Source organism: Oncorhynchus keta, chromosome 24 (assembly GCF_023373465.1).
Source record: "Oncorhynchus keta strain PuntledgeMale-10-30-2019 chromosome 24, Oket_V2, whole genome shotgun sequence".
In the NCBI taxonomy this organism is placed as follows: Eukaryota; Metazoa; Chordata; class Actinopteri; order Salmoniformes; family Salmonidae; genus Oncorhynchus; species Oncorhynchus keta.
Window position 1 is genome coordinate 20,314,935 of NC_068444.1, and position 24,146 is coordinate 20,339,080.

Here is a 24,146-nt window from a genome sequence, read left to right on the forward strand (position 1 = left end):
TTTGTGCAGGCCAGTCATGTTCTTCCACACGGATCTCGACAAAACACTTCTGTATGGGCCTCACCTTGTGCATGGGGGCACTTTCATCCTGAAACAGAAAATGTACTTCCCCAAACTGTTGCTACAATCTTGGAAGCACAGAATTATCTAAATTGTCATTGGATGCTGTGACATTAAGATTTCCCTCCACTGGATCTAATGGGCCTAGCCCGAACCATGAAAACCAGCTCCAGACCTTTATTCCTCCTCCACCAAACTTTACAGTAGGCGCTATGCATTCGGGCAGGTAGAGTTCTCCTGGCATCTGCAAATCCCAGATTTTTCTTTCGGACTGCCAGATGGTGAAGCTTAATCACTCCACAGAACACGTTTCCACTGTTCCGGAGTCCGAGTTTTACATTTCATTACATTACACTCCAGCCGACACTTGGCATTGCGCATGGTGATGTTAGACTTAAGTGCGGCTGCTCGGCCATGGAAACCCATTTCATGAAGCTCCCGACGAACAGTTCTTCTGCTGACGTTGCTTCCAGAGGCAGTTCGGAACTCGGTAGTGAGTGTTGCAACCGAGGACAGAAGATTGTTGTGCGATTTGTGCTTCAGCACTTGGCAGTCCCGTTCTGTGAGCTAGTGTGGCCTACCACTTTGTGGCTGAGCCTTTGTTGTTCCTAGACGTTTCCACTTCACAATTACAGCACTTACAGTTGACCGGGGAAGCTCTAGTTTGGAAGAAATTTGACTTGTTGGGATGGTGGAATCCTATGACAGTGCCACATTGAAAGTCACTGAGCTCTTCTGTAAGGCCATTCTCCTGCCAATGTTTGTCTAGATTGCATGGCTGTGTGCTCTTTTATACATCTGTCAACAGCGGGTGTGGCTGAAATAATCCAATCCAATAATTTGAAGGGGTGTCCACGTACTTATGTATATACAGTTTATGTGTGTAATATGTATATAAATAGTGTGGTTAATTTTTGTTGTGGTTGGTTTATTGTCGGATGGTTATTTTAATAGCTTGTTATCTGGTCCCAGATCACTTCTTAAATAGCTTGTTTATTGGTTGACCTACCATTGTCCCTCCCCTGCCTGATGCTTGCTATCCACAATACTGCCCCTTCAAAGAGTTGAGCACTATACTTTATTTGGATCCCCATTGGCTGACACCTTGGCAACAACTAAGGTTCTTCCTGGGGTCCATTAAGGATGGGGGATTCTTTTATCTCATCTCTTGTCTCTGAGAATGTAATGTTCTATAGCTAAAACATAACCGTGAACCGCCAGCTTTCAAATGGGTTTATTGGCTTGAAAATGAGTAGCAGCTAAATTAATTGGACTGATTTTATGGAGCTTTGGTGAATCCGACAAAGAACAGAAATATCTCTCTCTGTCTCTTCTACCCCCCTCTCTCTTTTCTCTCTGTCTCTGTCTCTCTTTCTCTCTCCCTCCCTCTTCCATCCCATTCTGTAGTAAGTGTAATTGTACTCAGGCTAATGAATAGAGAGAAGCCTGGATGAATACAATGTAATACCCTGAAAACATACTCCTCCATTATACAATTACTTATTTTCCATTCACAAACACAGTAGAGCCAGATAATGTAAACAATGAAGGTTTTTTTACAAATAGAATTATGGGTTTTTCAGGTTTTACATTTGAGCAGCAATGGTACATATTTGTATTGTACTATGATGTATCATTGAAGCATATTGTATTGTACTATGATGTATCATTGGAGCATATTGTATTGTACTGTGATGTATCATTGAAGCATATTGTATTGTACTATGCTGTATCATTGAAGCATATTGTATTGTACTGTGATGTATCATTGAAGCATATTGTATTGTACTGTGATGTATCATTGGAGCATATTTGTATTGTACTGTGATGTATCATTGGAGCATATTTGTATTGTACTGTGATGTATCATTGAAGCATATTGTATTGTACTGTGATGTATCATTGAAGCATATTGTATTGTACTGTGATGTATCATTGGAGAATATTTGTATTGTACTATGATGTATCATTGAAGCATATTGTATTGTACTGTGATGTATCATTGGAGAATATTTGTATTGTACTATGATGTATCATTGAAGCATATTGTATTGTACTGTGATGTATCATTGAAGCATATTGTATTGTACTGTGATGTATCATTGAAGCATATTGTATTGTACTATGATGTATCATTGGAGAATATTTGTATTGTACTATGATGTATCATTGGAGAATATTTGTATTGTACTATGATGTATCATTGAAGCATATTGTATTGTACTGTGATGTATCATTGAAGCATATTGTATTGTACTGTGATGTATCATTGAAGCATATTGTATTGTACTGTGATGTATCATTGAAGCATATTGTATTGTACTGTGATGTATCATTGGAGAATATTGTATTGTACTGTGATGTATCATTGAAGCATATTGTATTGTACTGTGATGTATCATTGAAGCATATTGTATTGTACTGTGATGTATCATTGGAGAATATTGTATTGTACTATGATGTATCATTGAAGCATATTGTATTGTACTGTGATGTATCATTGAAGCATATTGTATTGTACTGTGATGTATCATTGGAGAATATTGTATTGTACTGTGATGTATCATTGAAGCATATTGTATTGTACTGTGATGTATCATTGGAGAATATTGTATTGTACTGTGATGTATCATTGAAGCATATTGTATTGTACTATGATGTATCATTGAAGCATATTGTATTGTACTATGATGTATCATTGAAGCATATTGTATTGTACTGTGATGTATCATTGGAGAATATTGTATTGTACTAGAATGTATCATTGGAGAATATTGCATTGCACTAGGATGTATCATTAGATAATATTGTATTGTACTATGATGTATCATAAACCAAACATTGGTTCTGGTAACAGAATCCTTGCCTTCGGATTGGTTTAATCATGTTTGAGTTTGAGGAACGTAAAACAATTCCAGCAAATTCATAAAAAATGATAATGCGCAGTGAACTTGAACTTGGTACACTTTCTTGTCCACACTACCTTGTTCTCACTACCTGAGATACAGGTAAGGATTTGAGACAAGGCTTCCTGTTGCTTATTGGGGCACCATGGGTACCAGGTCACAAGGTTTTTAATGGTTTTCAGTAATGCAGCCCATTGGAGGACCAAATAAAAGTACACAGTTAAGTACTGTACAGGACAGCCAGTCCTTAGGAGAGCAGTTTTTGTAAATGTCCATATCATCCCATCTTATCACCCCAAGTCAAGTCCAAACTGACTGTGAACTGTTATAACCTAAACTTTTTGAAATCTTCCTATACCTTCTAAACAGCTAGGTGGACAGCTAAGCAGGCCGAGCTATATGGAATGTAGGAGTTGCTCTTCTTCCCTCCCTTCCTCTATGTAAAACCTAATCCCTCTTTATCTTTGTGTCCTCTAATAGGAAAAGAAGACTACGTGGCGACCTTCAAGGGATCCGAGTTCTTCTGCTACGACCTGTCCTTGAACCCGATCCAGAGCAGCAGCGACGAGATCACCCTGTCCTTCAAGACGTTACAGAGGAACGGTCTGATGCTTCACACGGGGAAGTCTGCAGACTACGTCAACCTGGCCCTGAAAAACGGAGCTGTATCGCTGGTCATTAATTTGGGGTCTGGGGCCTTTGAAGCTCTGGTGGAACCAGTCAATGGGAAATTCAATGACAATGATTGGCATGATGTCAAAGTTACAAGGAATCTACGTCAGGTAACAGTAAAATGGGTGACTGCGATGGAGAATTAGTAGTAAACAAATTTAAATCAGCCCAATTTGATTGAATTTGATTATTACAATCAAATGAATTTGACCCATTTTGGCATAAGTATTTGGATTGATGGTAATAATGATTTGATCTGTAGTACAACATGAAGAACGCAGTGCTGCATTTGAGCAGGGACATATCTAGACCAGTGAGGAAAGGCATCAGTAGAGGAAAGATCATGTGAAAAACTACATAGCTTCCCGAGCGTCACTTTGTTCAGAGTTGCTGATCTCTGAGTCATCCATTCCTCTATATTGTAGTTGTGACCACAAGTATTTACTTTTCGAGGATCAGCCTTTTTGTTGGGGACCTCTGGGTCTTTGGCTGCTCAACACACGCTCAACTGTTACACCCCTAAAAAATAGAATAAACGCAAAATTAAGAAAAATAAAAGCAACACAGTTTACAAGCGACACAGTTTGCTTTATGACATAGAGTTGGAAGTATTGAAGATACTGGTTTTATTGAGGATCTCTTGTAAGGCATTCTACCAACACACTAGCTCTCTCTAGATGTGTTCCTGCTCGGATAGTAGGGGATTGTTTGTTTTGAAACGCCACACTGACAAAAAGTTTTAAAAATATATATATATAAATATTGAGATGATTTCAGCAATGTTAAAATTGGATTTAATTGTGATAACATTAAGAATGCATAATGAAAGTGCATGCTCAACAGGGGAATCCAATCTCCATTCTCCTTCTCATTCTGTGTCAGGGTCTTTGCTTTGTTTCATTACAGTAAAGTGATCCTAAAGTCCATCAATAAGACCCAAATGGAGGTAAAGTAATATAAGATGATTTCCTGACCACCGACGTCCCAACGGATGGGATCGGTCGGAATCTTGGTCTGTAACGGGTCTTGAAAATCATGAACATGGTCCTAAACTGGTCCTAATAATGAAAGAATGTATCAAATGAACCCAAAGATCTGAAAGACTTTCGTTAAAGAGGGTCGACTGATGCGCTTTAGGCATTCTCTCTTATGAACCATTTGATGTCTGTCAATCATACCGTGTCAGAGGGGTGGGGGTTGGGGTTGTTGATGCCTACCCAGGCAGTCCGGTCTACGAGTCTGGTCTAGGGAGTCACCAATCGATCCAACGCTGGCTAGCTCACTTCCACTTGTGGAGGCATTTTCGCTAGTCTTTCTTAGTCTGCTTTTTATCTTGTAAAAATTACTTATTTTGCCCTTTTTTACTCTATGTTACTAACATGCTTTGAAAAACAACAACTAACATGTCATTCATGGAATGTGTCATACTACTAACCAATCTCTTTTTTTAATGTTTATTAACAACAACAACAACAACAACAACAAACTCAGCAATGTACTAACTTTTGGTAGTTAACCGTCATCTCTTTTTTGAGTAACTATCGTTATTCTGTTCACAGTTTTTAATTTCCTTTCTCCCCCCTTTTCCACAAAGCACTCAGGCATTGGACACGCTATGGTAAACAAACTACATTGTTCGGTAGATATCATTCTAATTGTTTCTTAGTTTGGGTTTGCCGTGTGTTTCTTTTCTATCTTTTCTTACTGTAGACGTCATTAACAAAAAAGGGGGAACTGCGGTTGGTACTCTTTCTGCTTACGTTTTGACCTTTTTATTTTTTCTATATTTTCATCCGTCGGTTGGTTTTCACCACTTCCTGTTATTTTTACTTCCTGTCTCCTGTCCAATCACGTTTTTAGGAGCATCGTTTCGAGCCTTTTGCATCAAGCAGTGGTTAACAAAGGAGGACCCATGTCTGACTCCTGCCTGGCTGGCCTGATGCTCATTGGCTCAGCCAGTGTTCTATTTCCCATTCACTCTGCATGGCATGCATTCTGAATGCTGCGCTGAACGCTGCACATGCTCACACTTCCCGACCACTCGTCCAGTCCAGCTGTCGTTGTCATTGGTGCTTTTAATTTTTTTTGCACGATCCACCAATCATGCGCTTCTGCATACATCCGACACAAGCGCAAAGTGTCGGACCAAAACAATTTTTCCTTAACCTATTAACTAACACCATCTTGGGGAACATGTCTTTTTGTGTGCTCACATGCAAAAAGAAAAGACAAAAACACCTTACTTTTGTCTTTCTGAAAAAACTAATTTCTGTGTATTACGCTAAACGCTAAACCTGTGGTTGTGGCTTCTACTTGCTTTCTGCTTTCTATATCTAACCCACTCGCACGCTGTTCTTTTCTTTTTTATTAGAAAACAAACTGCTTATTAACTTTTACTAATATGTAACCCTAGCGAAACTAACCTAGATAACATTCTACTAACACCATTTTTGTGTCTGCTGAAATTCCTTTTGAGTTGCAGTAGGGGCTAACTTACTAACACACTTAGTCTGGGGCAACTAACTAACTTCCTAGCTAACTAGCTTTATCAATTCCATGGGGGGCTAGCAGTCTACATCTCAAACTACTAATCCTAAACTGGACAAAATAAACAAAAAAAAACAAGAAAAAAATAAAAAACAGACATGAAAATGGGTTTCTATAATCTTTACCAAAAATCTATAGAGGAAAAACAATACTATCACAGACTCAGAGACTATATATCAGAGGCAGAAAGCCGCTGGACTGAGAGCTCTGATAGGCTATCTGAGAATAGCGTGTCCTTTCCCTGTGCTTTGTTGTCTAGGTAACTATATCCGTGGATGGGATACTGACCACCACAGGGTATACTCAAGAAGACTACACCATGCTAGGCTCCGACGACTTTTTCTATGTTGGCGGGAGTCCTAGCACGGCTGACCTGCCTGGATCACCTGTTAGCAACAACTTTATGGGTTGCCTGAAAGAGGTAAACACCAACACGCTGTGCTTATTCTCAGGGTAGAGGAATGGGCATCACATCAAACGCTGTGAAATACTTTCAGGTTAGGGAGTGGGCATCACATCAAACACTGTGCACTATTCTCAGGGAAGGGAGTGTGGAGTGTACAGTACATCATTGGGGACACGCAAGGAGTACTGAACAGACCCTTGCTCTTCCAGACACACTTTGCTTTATTTTAATCATCTCTAAGGGACTGTTGCATGCTAGTAGATACTCATAGACTCTCAGTCACTGCGCTAACTCTAATTAGCTTTGGCTCGCAAAACTACCTCCGACACTGGACACAAAGACATACTGTACAAATGGTATCCAGAAGGTCATCTGACTCTAGGGAAGTAGATAACGGGCCTTATTGCCAAAATCCTGGAGTACCCCTTTAAACAGACACTCGTTCTCCTAATCCTGACCCCCCCCCACCCCCCACACTCACACACACACACACACACACAAACACACACCCCACTGTACCCCACCAGAGCCCCTTCTCGTCTGTGTGGGAGTCTCCCCCCTGCAGCTCTGCCAGGTGAATTTCCATGACCAGTTCTGGGGATGAGTCCCAAAATGGCACCCTATTTCCTAAATAGTTAATGACCAGAGTGCACTATAAATGGAATTGAGTGCCATTTGGGACGATGCCCAGCACTCAACACTCCATAGCCTTTACTGACATACCTCAGGGGGTGGGGAGGAGATATCCTGCTAGGAGTTTAGGAAGCAAGGAGACTTCTGTTTGCAGAACTATTACGTTCTAAAGTCAGAGTTCTAAGTCAGTTCCCAATCCGACCCAACACTCTGTACTCCTCACTGTCATACCTCAGAGGGGGTCTCCTGCCAAGACAATTCTGTTTGCAGAACCTAAAGCAAGGGTTTTAAATTGGATACAAAATCTTTGAACACAAATGGTATACTGTACTTATGCACTACAATCAAAAGAGAGAGACGCTGAGAAAGCCGTTCCTGTCATATCAGGATCAGACTATTCAAGATCAAATTGTTCTCTGTAGTTTCAAAAGATGCTTCGCAATAATATTATATGATATATTACAATAATATTATATAGAGCAAATAGAAGGTATTCAGTAGTCATACATGCTGGAACACGCTGGTAAAGGGAGGTGTTTCCATGTTCCCATTCTGTTATGTTCTGCTAAATATTACAGTGGGTGCTTAATGGGGATGCTGACATCAGCAGACACCAAGGAATACAGTCCACTCTTGAGAAGTACATCTTCCAAGAAGTGCAATAAAAGGTTCCCTTCATGTATCTTTCAATTTCGAAATAAGTCATTTATCTACCCTTTTCTCCTTGTCTCTTTTTCCTCTCTGACGTTTACCCCATCTCTCTCTCTCTCCCTCTCTCTCTCTCTCTCTCTCTCTCTCTCTCTCTCTCTCTCTCTCTCTCTCTCTCTCTCTCTCTCTCTCCCTCTCTCTCCCCCCTCTCTCTCTCTCTCTCTCTCTCTCCCTCCTCTCTCCTCTCTCCCTATCTCTGTCTCTCTCTCTCTCTCTCTCTATCTCTCTCTCTCTCTCTCTCTCTCTCTCTCTCTCCCTCTCTCTCTCCTCTCTCTCTCTCTCTCTCTCTCTCTCTCTCTCTCTCTCTCTCTCTCTCTCTCTCTGTCTCTGACTCTTGTCTCTCTGTATCTCTCTGTCTCTCTGTCTCTCTCTCTCTCTCTCTCTCTCTCTCTCTCTCTCTCTCTGTCCTCTCTCCCTGTCTCTCTCTCTCTCTCCTCTCTCTCTCTCTCTCTCTCTCTCTGTCTCTCTCTCTCTGTCCCTCTGTCCCTGTCTCTGTCTCTCTCTCTGTCTCTGTCCCTGTCCCTGTCTCTCTCTCGCTCTCTCTTTTCAGTAGTTTTCCCCTCCCTATTTTCCTTGTGTGGTGTCCTACATTTCTTCCCTTCTGCTCCCCCTACATTTCTTCCCTTCTGCTCCCCCTACATTTCTTACCTACTTCTCTCCTCACCTCCAACCGAGCATCTCGTCCTCACGGAACCTAACATATAAGTTCTGAGGCGACAGAGTCTTAATAAGCAGTCAGGGTGTAGACCACATGTTCACGCTCCGACTCTACCTCGTTAGCGCTAGGAGCTCATTAGGAGCTAGAGCTCATTAAAGGGTTCTATCTCGTTAAGGGGCATGCATGTCTTCGTTAGAGGAGTGCCTCTGAGGTGATACATGGAGGCGCATCCCAAATGGTACCCTATTCCCATAGGGTTCTGATCAAAAGTAAGGCACGATATAGGGAATAGGGTGCCATTTGAGACGCAGCCATAGAGCTACTGAGAAGACAAAGAGAGACATCTAGGCCTGGTGCCCTCCTTGCAGTCTGATAGGCTGTTTCCCAAATGGCACCCTATTCCCTATATACTGCATTACTTTTGACGAGAGAAGGGAATAGGTAAAAGGGTGCGATTTGGACTGTACACCTAGTCCTGTCTGTCCTCCACGCCACATGGGGGAACACAAATCCTCCAGTCTTTTGGGGTTTTCTGGGGTTAGATCAAGGCATTTATCAGCAATGTTGTGGTGCCATCCCTCAAGATAATAATAATAATATATGCCATTTAGCAGACACTTTTATCCAAAGCGACTTACAGTCATGTGTGCATACATTCTACGTATGGGTGGTCCTGGGAATCGAACCCACTACCCTGGCGTTACAAGCGCCATGCTCTACCAACTGTGCTACAGAAGGACCACAATTGTCTATTATATTGACAAGATATTCAAGTGACAACTCTACCAATGGAATGGGGTGTGTCGGGAGCGCCGTGAGAGTTGTTTTATAAGATACTCTTCAAAAAGGTAGAGTTTCAACATTTTCAGAACATGGGCAGGGACTCCTCTGTCCTGACTTGTTCCGCAATTGGAGTGCTGGGACAGAGAAGAGCTTTGACTGGGCTGAGCGGTAGTTGCCCTCTATGCTAAAAAGTTATATAAATTAGGAGTCGTCTATCAATCTCTATGAACAGTTGCCGAAATGCCACTTGCGTCCATTTACATCAGTGCATAACCTAATCATCATGGAACTTCTATTAGATCAAATCATCTTCACGTAGAAAATTAGCAATTACTTTTTTGGTTGACCAAATTCAACACTCTCTCATACACCTCCATGCCAAAATGTCCACAGAAATCTTACCCCAGTCTTCTGTGGTTTTCTGGCACTGTGATCAAGGCTGGAGTGGGTTGGCAGTTGGCAGTGATGAATAAGGCCTGTAGTTGCTATGAAGTGTCCCAGTGGAAGAGAGTCAGAGAGGGTCCCCATTTATCCCAGTCCTTTCTTCCTAAAGCCATCTAATGGGGCACTGGCAGAAAGCACTGTGTGTATATTTATAACATATGTCTGGCAGAAATTAAAGAAGTGTATCGATGTGGGGTTACATCAACTCACATCCTAATTCTGCAGTCCTCCTATGCTTGTTACCAGGCCTTATACTGGATATCTATGTACAGTGTATGTGCCAGTTTAGTTAACCTGGCACAAACAAAGTCTGGAGTTGAACATAACTAGGCCGTATTATAGTATAGCATGTAGTATAGTCCCATGTGTGCCAGGTGGTATCAGCTGTGAGCACAGTGACAATGGAAGTAAAACTATATTTCTAATTCTGGAGACGCACAGAATTTGATTATATTTCTATGGTGTTACTACACACATAAACAATACTACAGCTTGTAGAATACTATAGTATGCCTTGATAATTTTTTATTTAACTAAGCAAGTCAGTTAAGAACAAATTTCAATGACGGCCTAGGAACGGTGGGGTAACTGCCTTGTTCAGGTGCAGAACGACAGATTTTTACCTTGTCAGCCCAGTGATTCGATCTTGCAACCTTTTGGTTACTAATCCCATGCTCTAACCACTAGGCTACTTGCAGCCCCATAATGTGCAGTACTTACTATATAATTTTGTAGTATACTGTAAAATATTATAGTAAATACTACAGTGTTATCCACACGAAAATCACTGTAGTAAATACTACAGAAATGTCAGCAAAAACACTACAGTCTGCAAAAACACTACATTTTTACGCTATAGTAAATACTACAGTATTTAATTTGCATATACCATTCCCCTCCCCTATATCCCAATTTGTGCCTCCCACAAGTGAGAAACCTACATGCCATGTATAGACCATATATTGTGTTCCCTACAAGTTATAGAGAGAGCAGAACCTTTTAACTCTCTGTTCAGAACCCAGTCCTACCTACCTACCGACATAGTATGGAAAATGAGCTGTTTTTGTATTTCTTCAGTAGGTTTATTCAAGGAGAAAGCCCCCCACTTCTATGTCAAAGTAAAAATACCAAATATATGCTTGTAAATATTTGTCACAATCGTTATATGAAGGAGACCATGGTGCAGCGTGGCATGCGTACATTCTTCTTTTAATTAAAGACAGAACAAAACAACAATACGAACGAAACGTGAAGCTAATACGAATAGTGCACACAGGCAACTAAACATAGAATAAGAACCCACAAACACAAAAGGGCTACCTAAATATGATCCCCAATCAGGGACAACGATAAACAGCTGCCTCTGATTGGGAACCATATCAGGCCACCATAGACATACAAATACCTAGACCTTCTAAACTCCTAGACATACAAAAACCCTAGACAATACAAATCTAGCATACCCACCCTCGTCACACCCTGACCTAACCAATATATAAAGAAAACAGAGATATTAAAAGGTCAGAGCGTGATAGTAACCCCCCCCACCCCACAAAGGTCCGGACCCCACCTGGGGACCGTCACAAAGACCCCCAGGGACCCTGGGCTGGGGACCGTCGCTGGAGACCACGGACTGGGGACTGTCGCTGGAGACCACGGGCTGGGGACCGTCTCTGGAGACTCCGGACTGGGGACCGTCGCTAGAGACCCCCGGCCAGGGACCCTGGGCTGGGGACCGTCACTGGAGACCACGGACTGGGGACCGTCTCTGGAGACCACGGGCTGGGGACCGTCTCTGGAGACCACGGGCTGGGGACCGTCTCTGGAGACCACGGACTGGGGACCGTCGCTGGAGACCCTGGGCTGGGGACCGTCTCTGGAGACCACGGGCTGGGGACCGGCTCAGGATGCTCCGGACTGTGGCCCGTCGCCGGAGGTTCCGGACTGTGGCCCGTCGTCTGAGGTTCAGGACTGTGGCCCGTCGCCGGAGGTTCCGGACTGTGGCCCGTCGTCGGAGGTTCCGGACTGTGGCCCGTCGCCGGAGGTTCCGGACTGTGGCCCGTCGTCGGAGGTTCCGGACTGTGGCCCGTCGTCGGAGGTTCCGGACTGTGGCCCGTCGCCGGAGGTTCCGGACTGTGGCCCGTCGTCGGAGGTTCCGGACTGTGGCCCGTCGTCGGAGGTTCTGGACTGTGGCGCGTCGTCGTCGGTTAAGGACTGTGAAATGTTGGGGAACGTGAAACATGCGGGGAGGAGGCACAGGACTTACTGGACTGTGAAGGCGCACTGGAGGCCTGGTGCGTGGTGCCGGCACTGGTGGTACCAGGCTGGGGACACGCACCTCAGGGTGAGTGCGGGGAGCAGGCACAGGACGTACTGACCTGTTGATGCGCACTGGAGATCTGGAGCCTAGAGCTGGCACAATGCGTACTGGCTGGATGCTCACTTGAGCCCGGCAAGTGCGGGGCGCTAGCACAGGACGCACTGGGCTGTGCAGACGCACCAGAGACACCGTACGTAGAGCCGGCACAGGATATCCTGGTCCAAGGAGGTGTACTGGAGACCAGGAGCGCTGAGCCGGCACCATCCATCCTGGCTGGATGCCCATTCTAGCCCGGAAAATGTGAGGAGCTGGAATAGTGCACACTGGGCTATGAATGCGAACTGGAGACACCGTGTGCATCTCTGCATAACGCGGTGCCTGACCAGTCACACGCTCCCCACTCGTGTCCCCCAAGAAATTGGGGCTGCCTCTCGTGCTTGCCTCGTTTGTATTTCTCCTCGTAATATCACCTTTCCACTTCCGCTGCCTCTATTTCTTCCTTCGGACGGCAAAAACAGAGATAATATTACAGTAATGTCCCCAAAAACACTAGAGTAAATGTTGCTGTATACCATACTATAGTGCGAAAAAACACTACAGTAAACTACAGGATACTTCAGGATACTACAATCCACAAAAAACTGCAGTAAATACTACAGCATACTACAGTAATTACTATAGTATATACTACTCTTCTTTTACTACAGTATTTGGGTCTTTCTATAAATAATGGCACCAATGTGTGACATTGGGATCAACATTTCAAAATGATTTGAAACAAAAATAGAAAAGGATTTTCATGCAGTTCTACCTGTGTACATCGAGGAATTAAAGTGAATATATGCATGTCTCATAACTCCACCTACACAACATAGGACTAGGAGTATACATCCTTTAAGCAGGGTTCATACAGATATTGACAAGTCAAATTCATGGACTTTCAGGGACTTTTTCAAGCACTTAATTGTAATTTTCAAGGACATCAATGTTATACAATTGTATAGTTTATATAATTGTAGATGTAGGGCCTAATATAGAACCTCTCCCCCCAAAAGCATGCAAAAAGTGTCCATGAAGTAGGCCATTACCACTACAACAATAATGATTTATTGGGCAGTACCAATGCATTGATATTATAATTATTATTACATTCTAAAATATGTGAGAATATTGCCTGAAAAATAAATTTAATGCGTGGAGATTTTTCTGTGGCCTATGTGACTGACGCAGGCACACATAATAAAGCCACGAATAGCGGCAGCATTAATCTCACACTTTGAATCTAAACATCACTGTTTTTATAATGAGGAAGTGACCAAGCACCAGGTTCCTTTTTTAATGGAAGGATTTGTATGGAAAGCCAAGTTGAAGCCAGCATTAGATGTTGTCATCTTCATAATAACCGCACATGGTTTTACTGCAACAGAGTAGCACAGCACCCTTCAATTGTAGCTGCGGCAAACAAATGAAGGTGGCCACGTCTCTCACAAAAACTAAATCACAGATAAGTATAAGGGAGCAGGAGAACTTCTACATTGGTTACAATAATTACAAAGACCTTTCAAGCACCAGATTGAGGAAATGTCTGATTTTCAAGGTATGACTATTCCAGTACTTGCATTTCTGAGCTCCAAATTCAAGTAGGCTGCTTCAAGCCCCTTGTATTCATTAAAATGACATGTGTAACATGGAAAACAAAATGGATTAGTCATGTTATATCATTACCAGATCATAGTGTGAATAAGCCCACAAGGCTATGTCATTTTTTGTCATTATACACAGAATAATTAATAGGAATAGCGTTAGGTGTTGCTTCTATCCTATACAATTGTGCACAGTTGACTGTGTCCACAAAAAGATCTAACAAATCTAACGATTCAATTCGCAAAGGATATTAGATCTAACATGGATCCAGGCACAACTCGCTTCGCCGGCATAACGAATAAGACACCAACATATTCTGGACATTCCTGGCGAACACCTTTTTCCTAGCACTTGGGCTGTTGTTGTATTGCATGTGCTATCACAAATGCTGTCCGTGACGTGACTGTCATTCAGAAAATTCCTTCCTGGATGAGGATGTGTGAAAATATCATGGCGTAACTAATCAGGTGGACACTAAATGCGCATCCAACAAGTATTATGCTTAATTATTGAAGAACCACGTTATTGACAGTTTTGATTTAGGTATTAATTACCAAGGTAAGGGGACTCTTTCGATTAGAAGCATTCGATTTTGCATTCGCGTACTGTACATCATTTTGTACTTGTGTGTGCCCATGTAAATTGTTTTCACCCCGTAACATAAGGAAAACAATAAATGTTTGCATTTCTTTCTGAGATCTCTATACAAAAAACATTCCTACAGCAAGATCCAGGATTCTTACAAGGTTTCTTACAAGTCCAATGTCTAATTTAACTGATTCATGATTAATATATGATATAACGACAACGTAGACTGCCATAAATGCAAGGACAGAAATGTTATGTTTTATGTCACACGATTTTGGGAAAAATCTGTCAAGACACCAACCATGATAAAGGGTTAAACATAAGTTTTAAATCAACTTGTGAATTTTATTGAATATATCTATGATTTCCCCTTATATCTTAATGCAATGACATAAAAAACATTTGCAGATTATTATCAATGACTTATCAACAGCTTTAACAAGATGTCCAGCTTAGGAAATACTCACTGTTACTCTAGTTTATAGAAAGACCCATTTATACTATAGTAAACTGTAAATACTACAGTACACTACAGAAAATACTACATTCCGCAAAATCACTACAATGAATGCTACAGTAAAATCCACAAAAACACTACAGTGAATACTATAGTATTCCTAGCATAGCATATACTATAGTACTTCTTCATGTGGGTAGGTCTTGTTATAGCCCTACTGTAGGCAATAGTACCATGTTGTGACCTTCGAGCAGAGTGACAACCTCTCTGCAGCATCTTGATTTGTCTGTTGGATAACATGTAAACATAAGCCTCCACCCAGGCCAGTTCAGCCTGGCTCTGCTCTGTATGTTAGCAGTTGTCTGAGGTTCATGAAATATGAGCCCTATGCTGTAGCCAGTGGTCCCAGAATGATGACATGTGAGCTCTGTTCTGTAGGCAGTGGTCCCAGGATGATGACATGTGAGCTCTGTTCTGTAGGCAGTGGTCCCAGGATGATGACATGTGAGCTCTGTTCTGTAGGCAGTGGTCCCAGGATGATGACATGTGAGCTCTGTTCTGTAGGCAGTGGTCCCAGGATGACATGTGAGCTCTGTTCTGTTGGCAGTGGTCCCAGGATGACATGTGAGCTCTGTTCTGTAGACAGTGGTCCCAGGATGATGACATGTGAGCTCTGTTCTGTAGGCAGTGGTCCCAGGATGATGACATGTGAGCTCTGTTCTGTAGGCAGTGGTCCCAGGATGATGACATGTGAGCTCTGTTCTGTAGACAGTGGTCCCAGGATGATGACATGTGAGCTCTGTTCTGTAGGCAGTGGTCCCAGGATGATGACATGTGAGCTCTGTTCTGTAGGCAGTGGTCCCAGGATGATGACATGTGAGCTCTGTTCTGTAGGCAGTGGTCCCAGGATGATGACATGTGAGCTCTGTTCTGTAGACAGTGGTCCCAGGATGATGACATGTGAGCTCTGTTCTGTAGGCAGTGGTCCCAGGATGATGACATGTGAGCTCTGTTCTGTAGGCAGTGGTCCCAGGATGATGACATGTGAGCTCTGTTCTGTAGGCAGTGGTCCCAGGATGATGACATGTGAGCTCTGTTCTGTAGGCAGTGGTCCCAGGATGACACGTGAGCTCTGTTCTGTAGGCAGTGGTCCCAGGATGACATATGACCTCTGTTCTGTAGGCAGTGGTCCCAGGATGATGACATGTGAGCTCTGTTCTGTAGGCAGTGGTCCCAGGATGATGACATGTGAGCTCTGTTCTGTAGGCTGTGGTCCCAGGATGATGACATGTGAGCTCTGTTCTGTTGGCAGTGGTCCCAGGATGACATATGACCTCTGTTCTGTAGGCAGTGGTCCCAGGATGACATATGACCTCTGTTCTGTAGGCAGTGGTCCCAGGATGACATATGACCTCTGTTCTGTAGGCAGTGGTCCCAGGATGACATATGACCTCTGTTCTGTAGGCAGTGGTCCCAGGATGACATGTGAGCTAAGTTCTGTAGGCAGTGGTCCCAGGATGATGACATGTGACCTCTGTTCTGTAGGCAATGGTCGCAGGAAGCTGACATATAAGCCTTGATCTGTAGGCATTGGTTGCAGGATGATGACATATGACATATGAGCAGTGATCAAGCAGTAGCAAGTTGCCTTAGCAACTCTGATTGATGACATGTGCCTGGGCATAGTGCGCACACACACACGCACACACACACACAGTCACACAACCAACCAGTCACACATTCACACTCTCCATCTCATGTGCCATGTTTCAGAATATGTCTGCAGGTCCCAGTTCTAGCTGCTGCTGTACTATTCTGTTGTGATGACAAAACACCAGTGCTGTAATAGCCTAGATGTCATGGCCCGAGTCTGATGACAAATTAGTGGAGTACCATTCTCCTTTATTTTTTTGTTTTTATTTCTCTCTCTCTCTCTCTCTCTCTCTCTCTCTCTCTCTCTCTCTCTCTCTCTCTCTCTCTCCCTCTCTCTCTCTCCCTCTCTCTCTCTCTCTCCCTCTCTCTCTCCCTTTCAGCTCCTCTTATAGAGATATCATCCACCTCCCACCGTCTCGCTCTCCCTCCCCCTCCCACCCTCTCTAACACTCCTGCCAAGAGATTATTGTCAAATCGTTTTTGTTTCATTCCCAATAGGTTTCATCTACACTCTTATAAAAAATAGTTATTTGCAGTGGGATAGGGTTCTTTAACATCCTAAGAACTGTTTTTGGAAGAAAGGGTTCTTTGCAGTGGGATAGGGTTCTATAACATCCTAAGAACTGTAATTGGAAGAAAGGGTTCTTTGCAGTGGGATAGGGTTCTATAACATCCTAAGAACTGTAATTGGAAGAAAGGGTTCTTTGACGATTATTTGGAAGGCAAGAAGGGTTCTACATACTGTACAGTAGAACCATATACTGTATCATATTTCCAAGCATCATCTATTGCAGGGTGATTTCAGAATATAATGTTTTTAAGTGTGTTTTTGCATGTGGAAACCTGCCGCGGTCATCCCCCTTTTCAAAGGGGGAGACACCCTGGACCCAAACTGTTACAGACCTATATCCATCCTGCCCTGCCTATCTATGGTCTTCGAAAGCCAAGTCAACAAACAGATCACTGACCATCTCGAATCCCACCGAACCTTCTCCGCTGTGCAATCTGGTTTCCGAGCCGGACACGGGTGCACCTCAGCCACGCTCAAGGTACTAAACGATATCATAACCGCCATCGATAAAAGACAGTACTGTGCAGCCGTCTTCATCGGCATGGCCAAGGCTTTCGACTCTGTCAATCACCATATTCTTATCGGCAGACTCAGTAGCCTCGGTTTTTCTAATGACTGCCTTGCCTGGTTCACCAACTACTTTGCAGACAGAGTTCAGTGTGTCAAATCGGAGGGCATGTTGTCCGGTCCTCTGGCAGTCTCTATGGGGGTGCCACAGGGTTCAATTCTCAGGTCGACTCTTTTCTCTGTATATATCAATGATGCCGCTCTTGCTGCGGGCGATTCCCTGATCCACCTTTACGCAGATGACACCATTCTGTATACTTCTGGCCCTTCCTTGGACACTGTGCTATCTACCTCCAAACGTGCTTCAATGCCTTACAACACTCTTTCCTTGGCCTCCAACTGCTCTTAAACGCTAGTAAAACCAAATGCATGCTTTCCAACCGTTCGCTGCCTGCACCGCCCGACTAGCATCACCACCCTGGATGGTTCCGACCTAGAATATGTGAACATCTATAATTACTAGACTGTAAACTCTCCTTCCAGACTCAAAATCAAATCAAATCAAATCAATAAATGTTTATTTGTCACATACACATGGTTAGCAGATGTTAATGCGAGTGTAGCGAAATACTTGTGCTTCTAGTTCCGACAATGCAGTAATAACCAACAAGTAATCTAGCTAACAATTCCAAAACTACTACCTTATAGACACAAGTGTAAGGGGATAAGAATATGTACATAAAGATATATGAGTGAGTGATGGTACAGAGCGGCATAGGCAAGATACAGTAGATGGTATTGAGTGCGGTATATACATATACATATGAGATGAATAGTGTAGGGTATGTAAACATTATATTAGGTAGCATTGTTTAAAGTGGCTAGTGATATATTTTACATCATTTCCCATCAACTCCCATTATTAAAGTGGCTGGAGTTGAGTCAGTGTGTTGGCAGCAGCCACTCAATGTTAGTGGTGGCTGTTTAACAGTTTGATGGCCTTGAGATAGAAGCTGCTTTTCAGTCTCTCGGTCCCAGCTTTGATGCACCTGTACTGACCTCGCCTTCTGGATGATAGCGGCGTGAACAGGCAGTGGCTCGGGTGGTTGTTGTCCTTGATGATCTTTATGGCCTTCCTGTGACATCGGGTGGTGTAGGTGTCCTGGAGGGCAGGTAGTTTGCCCCCGGTGATGCGTTGTGCAGACCTCACTACCCTCTGGAGAGCCTTACGGTTGTGGGTGGAGCAGTTGCCGTACCAGGCGGTGATACAGCCCGCCAGGATGCTCTCGATTGTGCATCTGTAGAAGTTTGTGAGTGCTTTTGGTGACAAGCCGAATTTCTTCAGCCTCCTGAGGTTGAAGAGGCACTGCTGCGCCTTCTTCACAATGCTGTCTGTGTGGGTGAACCAATTCAGTTTGTCTGTGATGTGTACGCCGAGGAACTTAAAACTTACTACCCTCTCCACTACTGTCCCATCAATGTGGATAGGGGGGTGTTCCCTCTGCTGTTTCCTGAAGTCCACAATCATCTCCTTAGTTTTGTTGACGTTGAGTGTGAGGTTATTTTCCTGACACCACACTCCGAGTGCCCTCACCTCCTCCTTGTAGGCCGTCTGGTCATTGTTGGTAATCAAGCCTAGCACTGTTGTGTCGTCCGCAAACTTGATGATTGAGTTGGAGGCGTGCGTGGCCACGTAGTCGTGGGTGAACAGGGAGTACAGAAGAGGACTCAGAACGCACCCTTGTGGGGCCCCAGCGTTGAGGATCACCGGGGTGGAAATGTTCTTGCCTACCCTCACCACCTGGGGGCGGCCCGACAGGAAGTCCAGTACCCAGTTGCACAGGGCGGGGTCGAGACCCAGGGTCTCGAGCTTGATGACGAGCTTGGAGGGCACTATGGTGTTAAATGCTGAGCTGTAGTCGATGAACAGCATTCTCACGTAGGTATTCCTCTTGAAACATCTCCAATCTAGAGTCGGCTTTCTATTTCGCAACAAAGCTTCCTTCACTCACGCCGCCGAACTTACCCTAGTAAAACTGACTAACCTACCGATCCTCGACTTCGGCGATGTCATCTACAAAATAGCTTCCAATACCCTACTCAGCAAACTGGATGCAGTTTATCACAGTGCCATCTGTTTTGTTACTAAAGCACCTTATACCACCCACCACTGCGACATGTATGCTCTAGTCGGCTGGCCCTCGCTACATATTCGTCGCCAGACCCACTGGCTCCAGGTCATCTACAAGTCCATGCTAGGTAAAGCTCCGTCTTACCTTAGTTCACTGGTCACGATGGCAACACCCACCCGTAGCACGCGCTCCAGCAGGTGTATCTCACTGATCATCTCTAAAGCCAACACCTCATTTGGCTGCCTTTCCTTCTAGTTCTCTGCTGCCTGTGACTGGAACGAATTGCAAAAATCGCTGAAGTTGGAGACTTTTATCTCACTCACCAACTTTAAACATCTGCTATCTGAGCAGCTAACCGATCGCTGCAGCTATATATAATCCATCGGCAAATAGCCCACCCAATTTACCTACCTCATCCCCATACTGTTTTTATTTATTTACTTTTCTGCTCTTTTGCATACCAGTAACTCTACCTGCACATGACCATCTGAAAATGTATCACTCCAGTGTTAATCTGCTAAATTGTAATTATTCGCCTACTTCCTCATGCCTTTTGCACACAATGTATATAGACTCTTTCTTTTTTTTCTACTGTGTTATTGACTTGTTTATTGTTACTCCATGTGTAACTCTGTCTTGTTGTCTGTTCACACTGCTATGCTTTATCTTGGCCAGGTCGCAGTTGTAAATGAGAACTTGTTCTCAACTAGCCTACTTGGTTAAATAAAGGTGAAATAAAAAATAAAACATAAATGTACATTCAATGCTACACAAAGGGACAGCTCTAGCAGGGAAGACATTTGACCAACATCCACTTGTAAAAATGGAATCCTATGACGGTGCCACGTTGAAAGTCACTGAACTCTTCAAAAGGCCATTCTACTGCCAATGTTTTCTATGGAGATTGCATGGCTGAAATAGCCAAATACTTAATTTGAGGGGGTGTATTGTCAGAAATAATTACATTTTTAAAGGTTAGTAAGACTGGTGGAACCGTTCATAGTGTGTTCTAGGAAGAATGTTTAGATGATAAAATGATTATTGGTAGATCCCTTAATAGAGGGTTCTAGGTCAAACCATATACAGGGTGTTCTATGAAGAACCCTACATAGAGGGGTTCTAGGAAGAACCTTTAGATTATGAAATGGTTCTTGGTAGAACCTGTCATAGAGGGTTCTAGGTAGAACCAAAAAGGATTCCCCTATTGGGACAAACCGAAGTACCCTATTGTCACGCCCTGACCTTAGAGAGAATGTTAATTTCTCTATTTGGTGTGATTTGGGTGGGCATTCTAGTTTTCTATTTCTTTGTTGACCGGGTTTGATTCCCAATCAGAGGCAGATGTCTATCGTTGTCTCTGATTGTGAATCATACTTAGGCAGCCTGTTTTCCACCTGAGTTTGTGGGATCTTGTTTTTGCACAGTAGCTGTATTATCCCTGCAGAACTTTACGTTTGTGTATCTTTTCTTGTTTTTTGGTGTTCATTTTATATAAAGAAGATGTACACTTTCCACGCTGCGCTTTGGTCTCATTCCGACGACGGACGTGACATCTATAATGGTTCTACTTAGCACCTTTTCTTCTAAGAGTGTATTTTCATGGCATATTTTTTAACACAGCTTGAAAATTGCACCTGGCGCTGTTATAGATTATTCAATGCCCTTTTATCAAGCTGTTATTGATACCGTTTCTTAGAAGAGATAAGATGAAGTGTATCCAGTTCTGTGTATATTGCCTCATGTCAGTGCCCCACTCTTCAAACTGTTTCTGATTATTGAAAGAGATAAAATTATTTGAAGGTGAGAAATATAAAAACTATCCAGACAATTCAGATAGATGTGTACTGTATCCCTTTGTTTAAGTTTAGTGTAGTGTAATCTAGTATAGTGTTTATTTTTTGCTTTTTTGGAGCTGTTTGAGCCATCATTTGGACTTGGTATTTTACCAAATAGGTCTATCTTCTGTAATATGGATCAAACATATTACAGTAAGAAGGAAAGAAATTACACACATTAGCTTTGAACAAGGCACACCTGTTAATAGTAAAGCATTCCAGGTGACTACCTCATGAAGCTGGTTGAGAGAATGCCAAGTGTGTGCAAAGCTGTCATCAATGCAAAGGATGGCTACTTTGAAGAATCTCAAATATTAAATATATTTTGATTTGTTTAACACTTTTTTGGTTACTACATGATTCCATGTGTTATTTCATAGTGTTGATGTCTTCATTATTATTCTACAATGTAGAAAATAGTAAAAATGAAGAAAAACTGAGTAGGTGTGTCCAAACTTTTGACTGGTACTGTATATTTACAGAAACCCTTATAGATGAAGTCATTAATACAGTTATAATGACCACCTCTTCCAACATGTCTTGGCAGCTCTCCCCGTTTCTAACGGTGTATACTCACTAAAACCTAATCGACTATGAGGTGCTTAAAGATAATGTGTGGATAATGCAGTCTGTGCAATCAGGAGAGCCATCTACACTCCGATGTGTCACCAAATGGCACACTGTTTCCTACAAAGTGCACTAATTTTGACCAGTGCCCATATAAAACATGCCTAACATTCTTACTGTCTGTCAGTATCCACAAAACTTGGCAAATACTTTCAGATACACACAGCGTCAGACAACTTATCAGGTAGGGACGATTGTTCAATTGGTACATTTTATTCAGGGCAGTACGGTACTGTACGATGATGCTTGTCATCGGTGTTTAGTGGATTTTTCCTTCTTAATGGCATTATAGCCTGGTATTTAATAAAGTTGTGCTGATTCAGCTTTAGGCTAGCTGCTGTCTCTCTGTTGTCTTGGTTTGCGTCCCAAATCGTACCCTATTCCATATGTAGTGCATTACTTTTGACCAGAGCTCTATGGGTCCTTGTTAAAATTAGTGCACTACATAGGAAATAGGTGGCATTTTGGGACATAGACTCTGTAGTTCCGCTGTCAGCTCCTGTGGAGTGCATTGTGTCTCTGAGGTCAGTGTGTAGTCTGATAATACATTGCATAGCGTGTGTGTGTGTGTGTGTGTGTGTGTGTGTGTGTGTGTGTGTGTGTGTGTGTGTGTGTGTGTGTGTGTGTGTGTGTGTGTGTGTGTGTGTGTGTGTGTGTGTGTGTGTGTGTGTGTGTGTGTGTGTGTGTGTGTGTGTGGGAGCCTGATGAATTTAGATGTTTGTGGATTGGTAGTGAGAGGCACATCCATCATCAGCAGGGTATATTTTAATCAGGTTTCCTGCTGAGGCCTTAATCAGCGTTTTTACTGCAACACCTGCATCGTGTACAGCTGTTAGCTCTCATTACTCTCATCTCTCACTTCACACACACTTAGTCACCTCCCTCCCTCCCTCCCTCCACACATCATACCCACCAACCCACCCAACCAACCTCCCTCCCACCTCCCTACCTCCACACACCTCCTTATCAACCTACCTACTGCCACACACCTTCCTACCTACCTACATCCCTACCTACCAGGGCCGTAACTACATATGAGGACACAGAGGTCCTGACCTCTGTCATTTTTTTCCACAGGGGCCCTGACCTCCAGGGGGCCCCCAATGATTTTGATAATCACTTTCATTCAGATATCATATTATCATGGCATAAGCCATGGCAAAATGTGTAGAATAGCAGGAATTTGCTTTAAACTGCCAAAATGACTCTCTCTGTGAGTATTAACTTGTATTTTTCTATCCCAGTGGTGAGATAATGTGAGTTAATGTGTAGCGGCTAATAGTATAGTATAACAGTAATAGGCTTTGTGTTTGTAGATGGATTGAGGTGATGTCTTGGCGAGGGGGGTGGTTTGAGTTCTGCAAACAGAATTCTGACAAACACACATACTCCCAAACAGGGGGTGCATACAAAATGGTACACTTTAAAGTGCATTACCTTTGGCCAGTAGTGCATTGTTCACAGAAAAGTGTCAATTTCCGGTCATACACTTCCAAACATTGCTTTTGTCCGAAATGGCACCCTCTTTCCTGTACTGTATAGTGCACTACTTTTGGCTGTATGGATTGAACTTTTTCTCCCTTACCCTCCCCTTTCCTCCCTGCATCAACCTAGGTTGTGTATAAAAACAATGACGTGCGACTCGAGCTCTCCAGGATGGCCAAACAAGGTGATGCCAAAATGAAGGTTCACGGCATTGTGGCTTTTAAATGCGAGAACGTGGCGACCCTTGACCCCATCACCTTCGAGACCCCTGGGTCCTTCATCACACTCAACAAGTGGAACGCCAAGAAGACGGGCTCCATCTCCTTGGACTTCCGTACCACAGAGCCTAACGGGCTTCTCCTCTTTAGCCACGGAAAGCCCAAACAGGCTCCCAAGGTGACTTCCCTATTATGTTATTTTATCTCTTTTATTGCCTCCTGATTGTTTTTGAAAATGTTTGACTGTAAAGTGTGTTGTGATTTTAAATGCACTTTAAATAAAGAATGATGG

At 43.2% G+C, this 24,146-nt stretch overlaps 1 protein-coding gene across 23 annotated transcripts in view; it reads left to right on the plus strand.

The window, feature by feature from the left end:
* LOC118402801 (neurexin-1a) overlaps positions 1–24,146 on the plus strand; it is a 633,754-nt gene that overhangs the window by 204,937 nt on the left and 404,671 nt on the right. For 15 of the 23 annotated variants that reach the window (XM_052477934.1, XM_052477935.1, XM_052477945.1 and 12 more), the window contains 4 exons: positions 3,447–3,748; positions 5,233–5,256; positions 6,445–6,606; positions 23,766–24,032. In XM_052477934.1, the coding sequence (XP_052333894.1) occupies positions 3,447–3,748; positions 5,233–5,256; positions 6,445–6,606; positions 23,766–24,032 (755 nt within the window). The remainder of the gene's footprint in view (positions 1–3,446; positions 3,749–5,232; positions 5,257–6,444; positions 6,607–23,765; positions 24,033–24,146) is intronic. The other 8 variants (XM_052477938.1, XM_052477940.1, XM_052477948.1 and 5 more) reach the window with 1 other exon arrangement.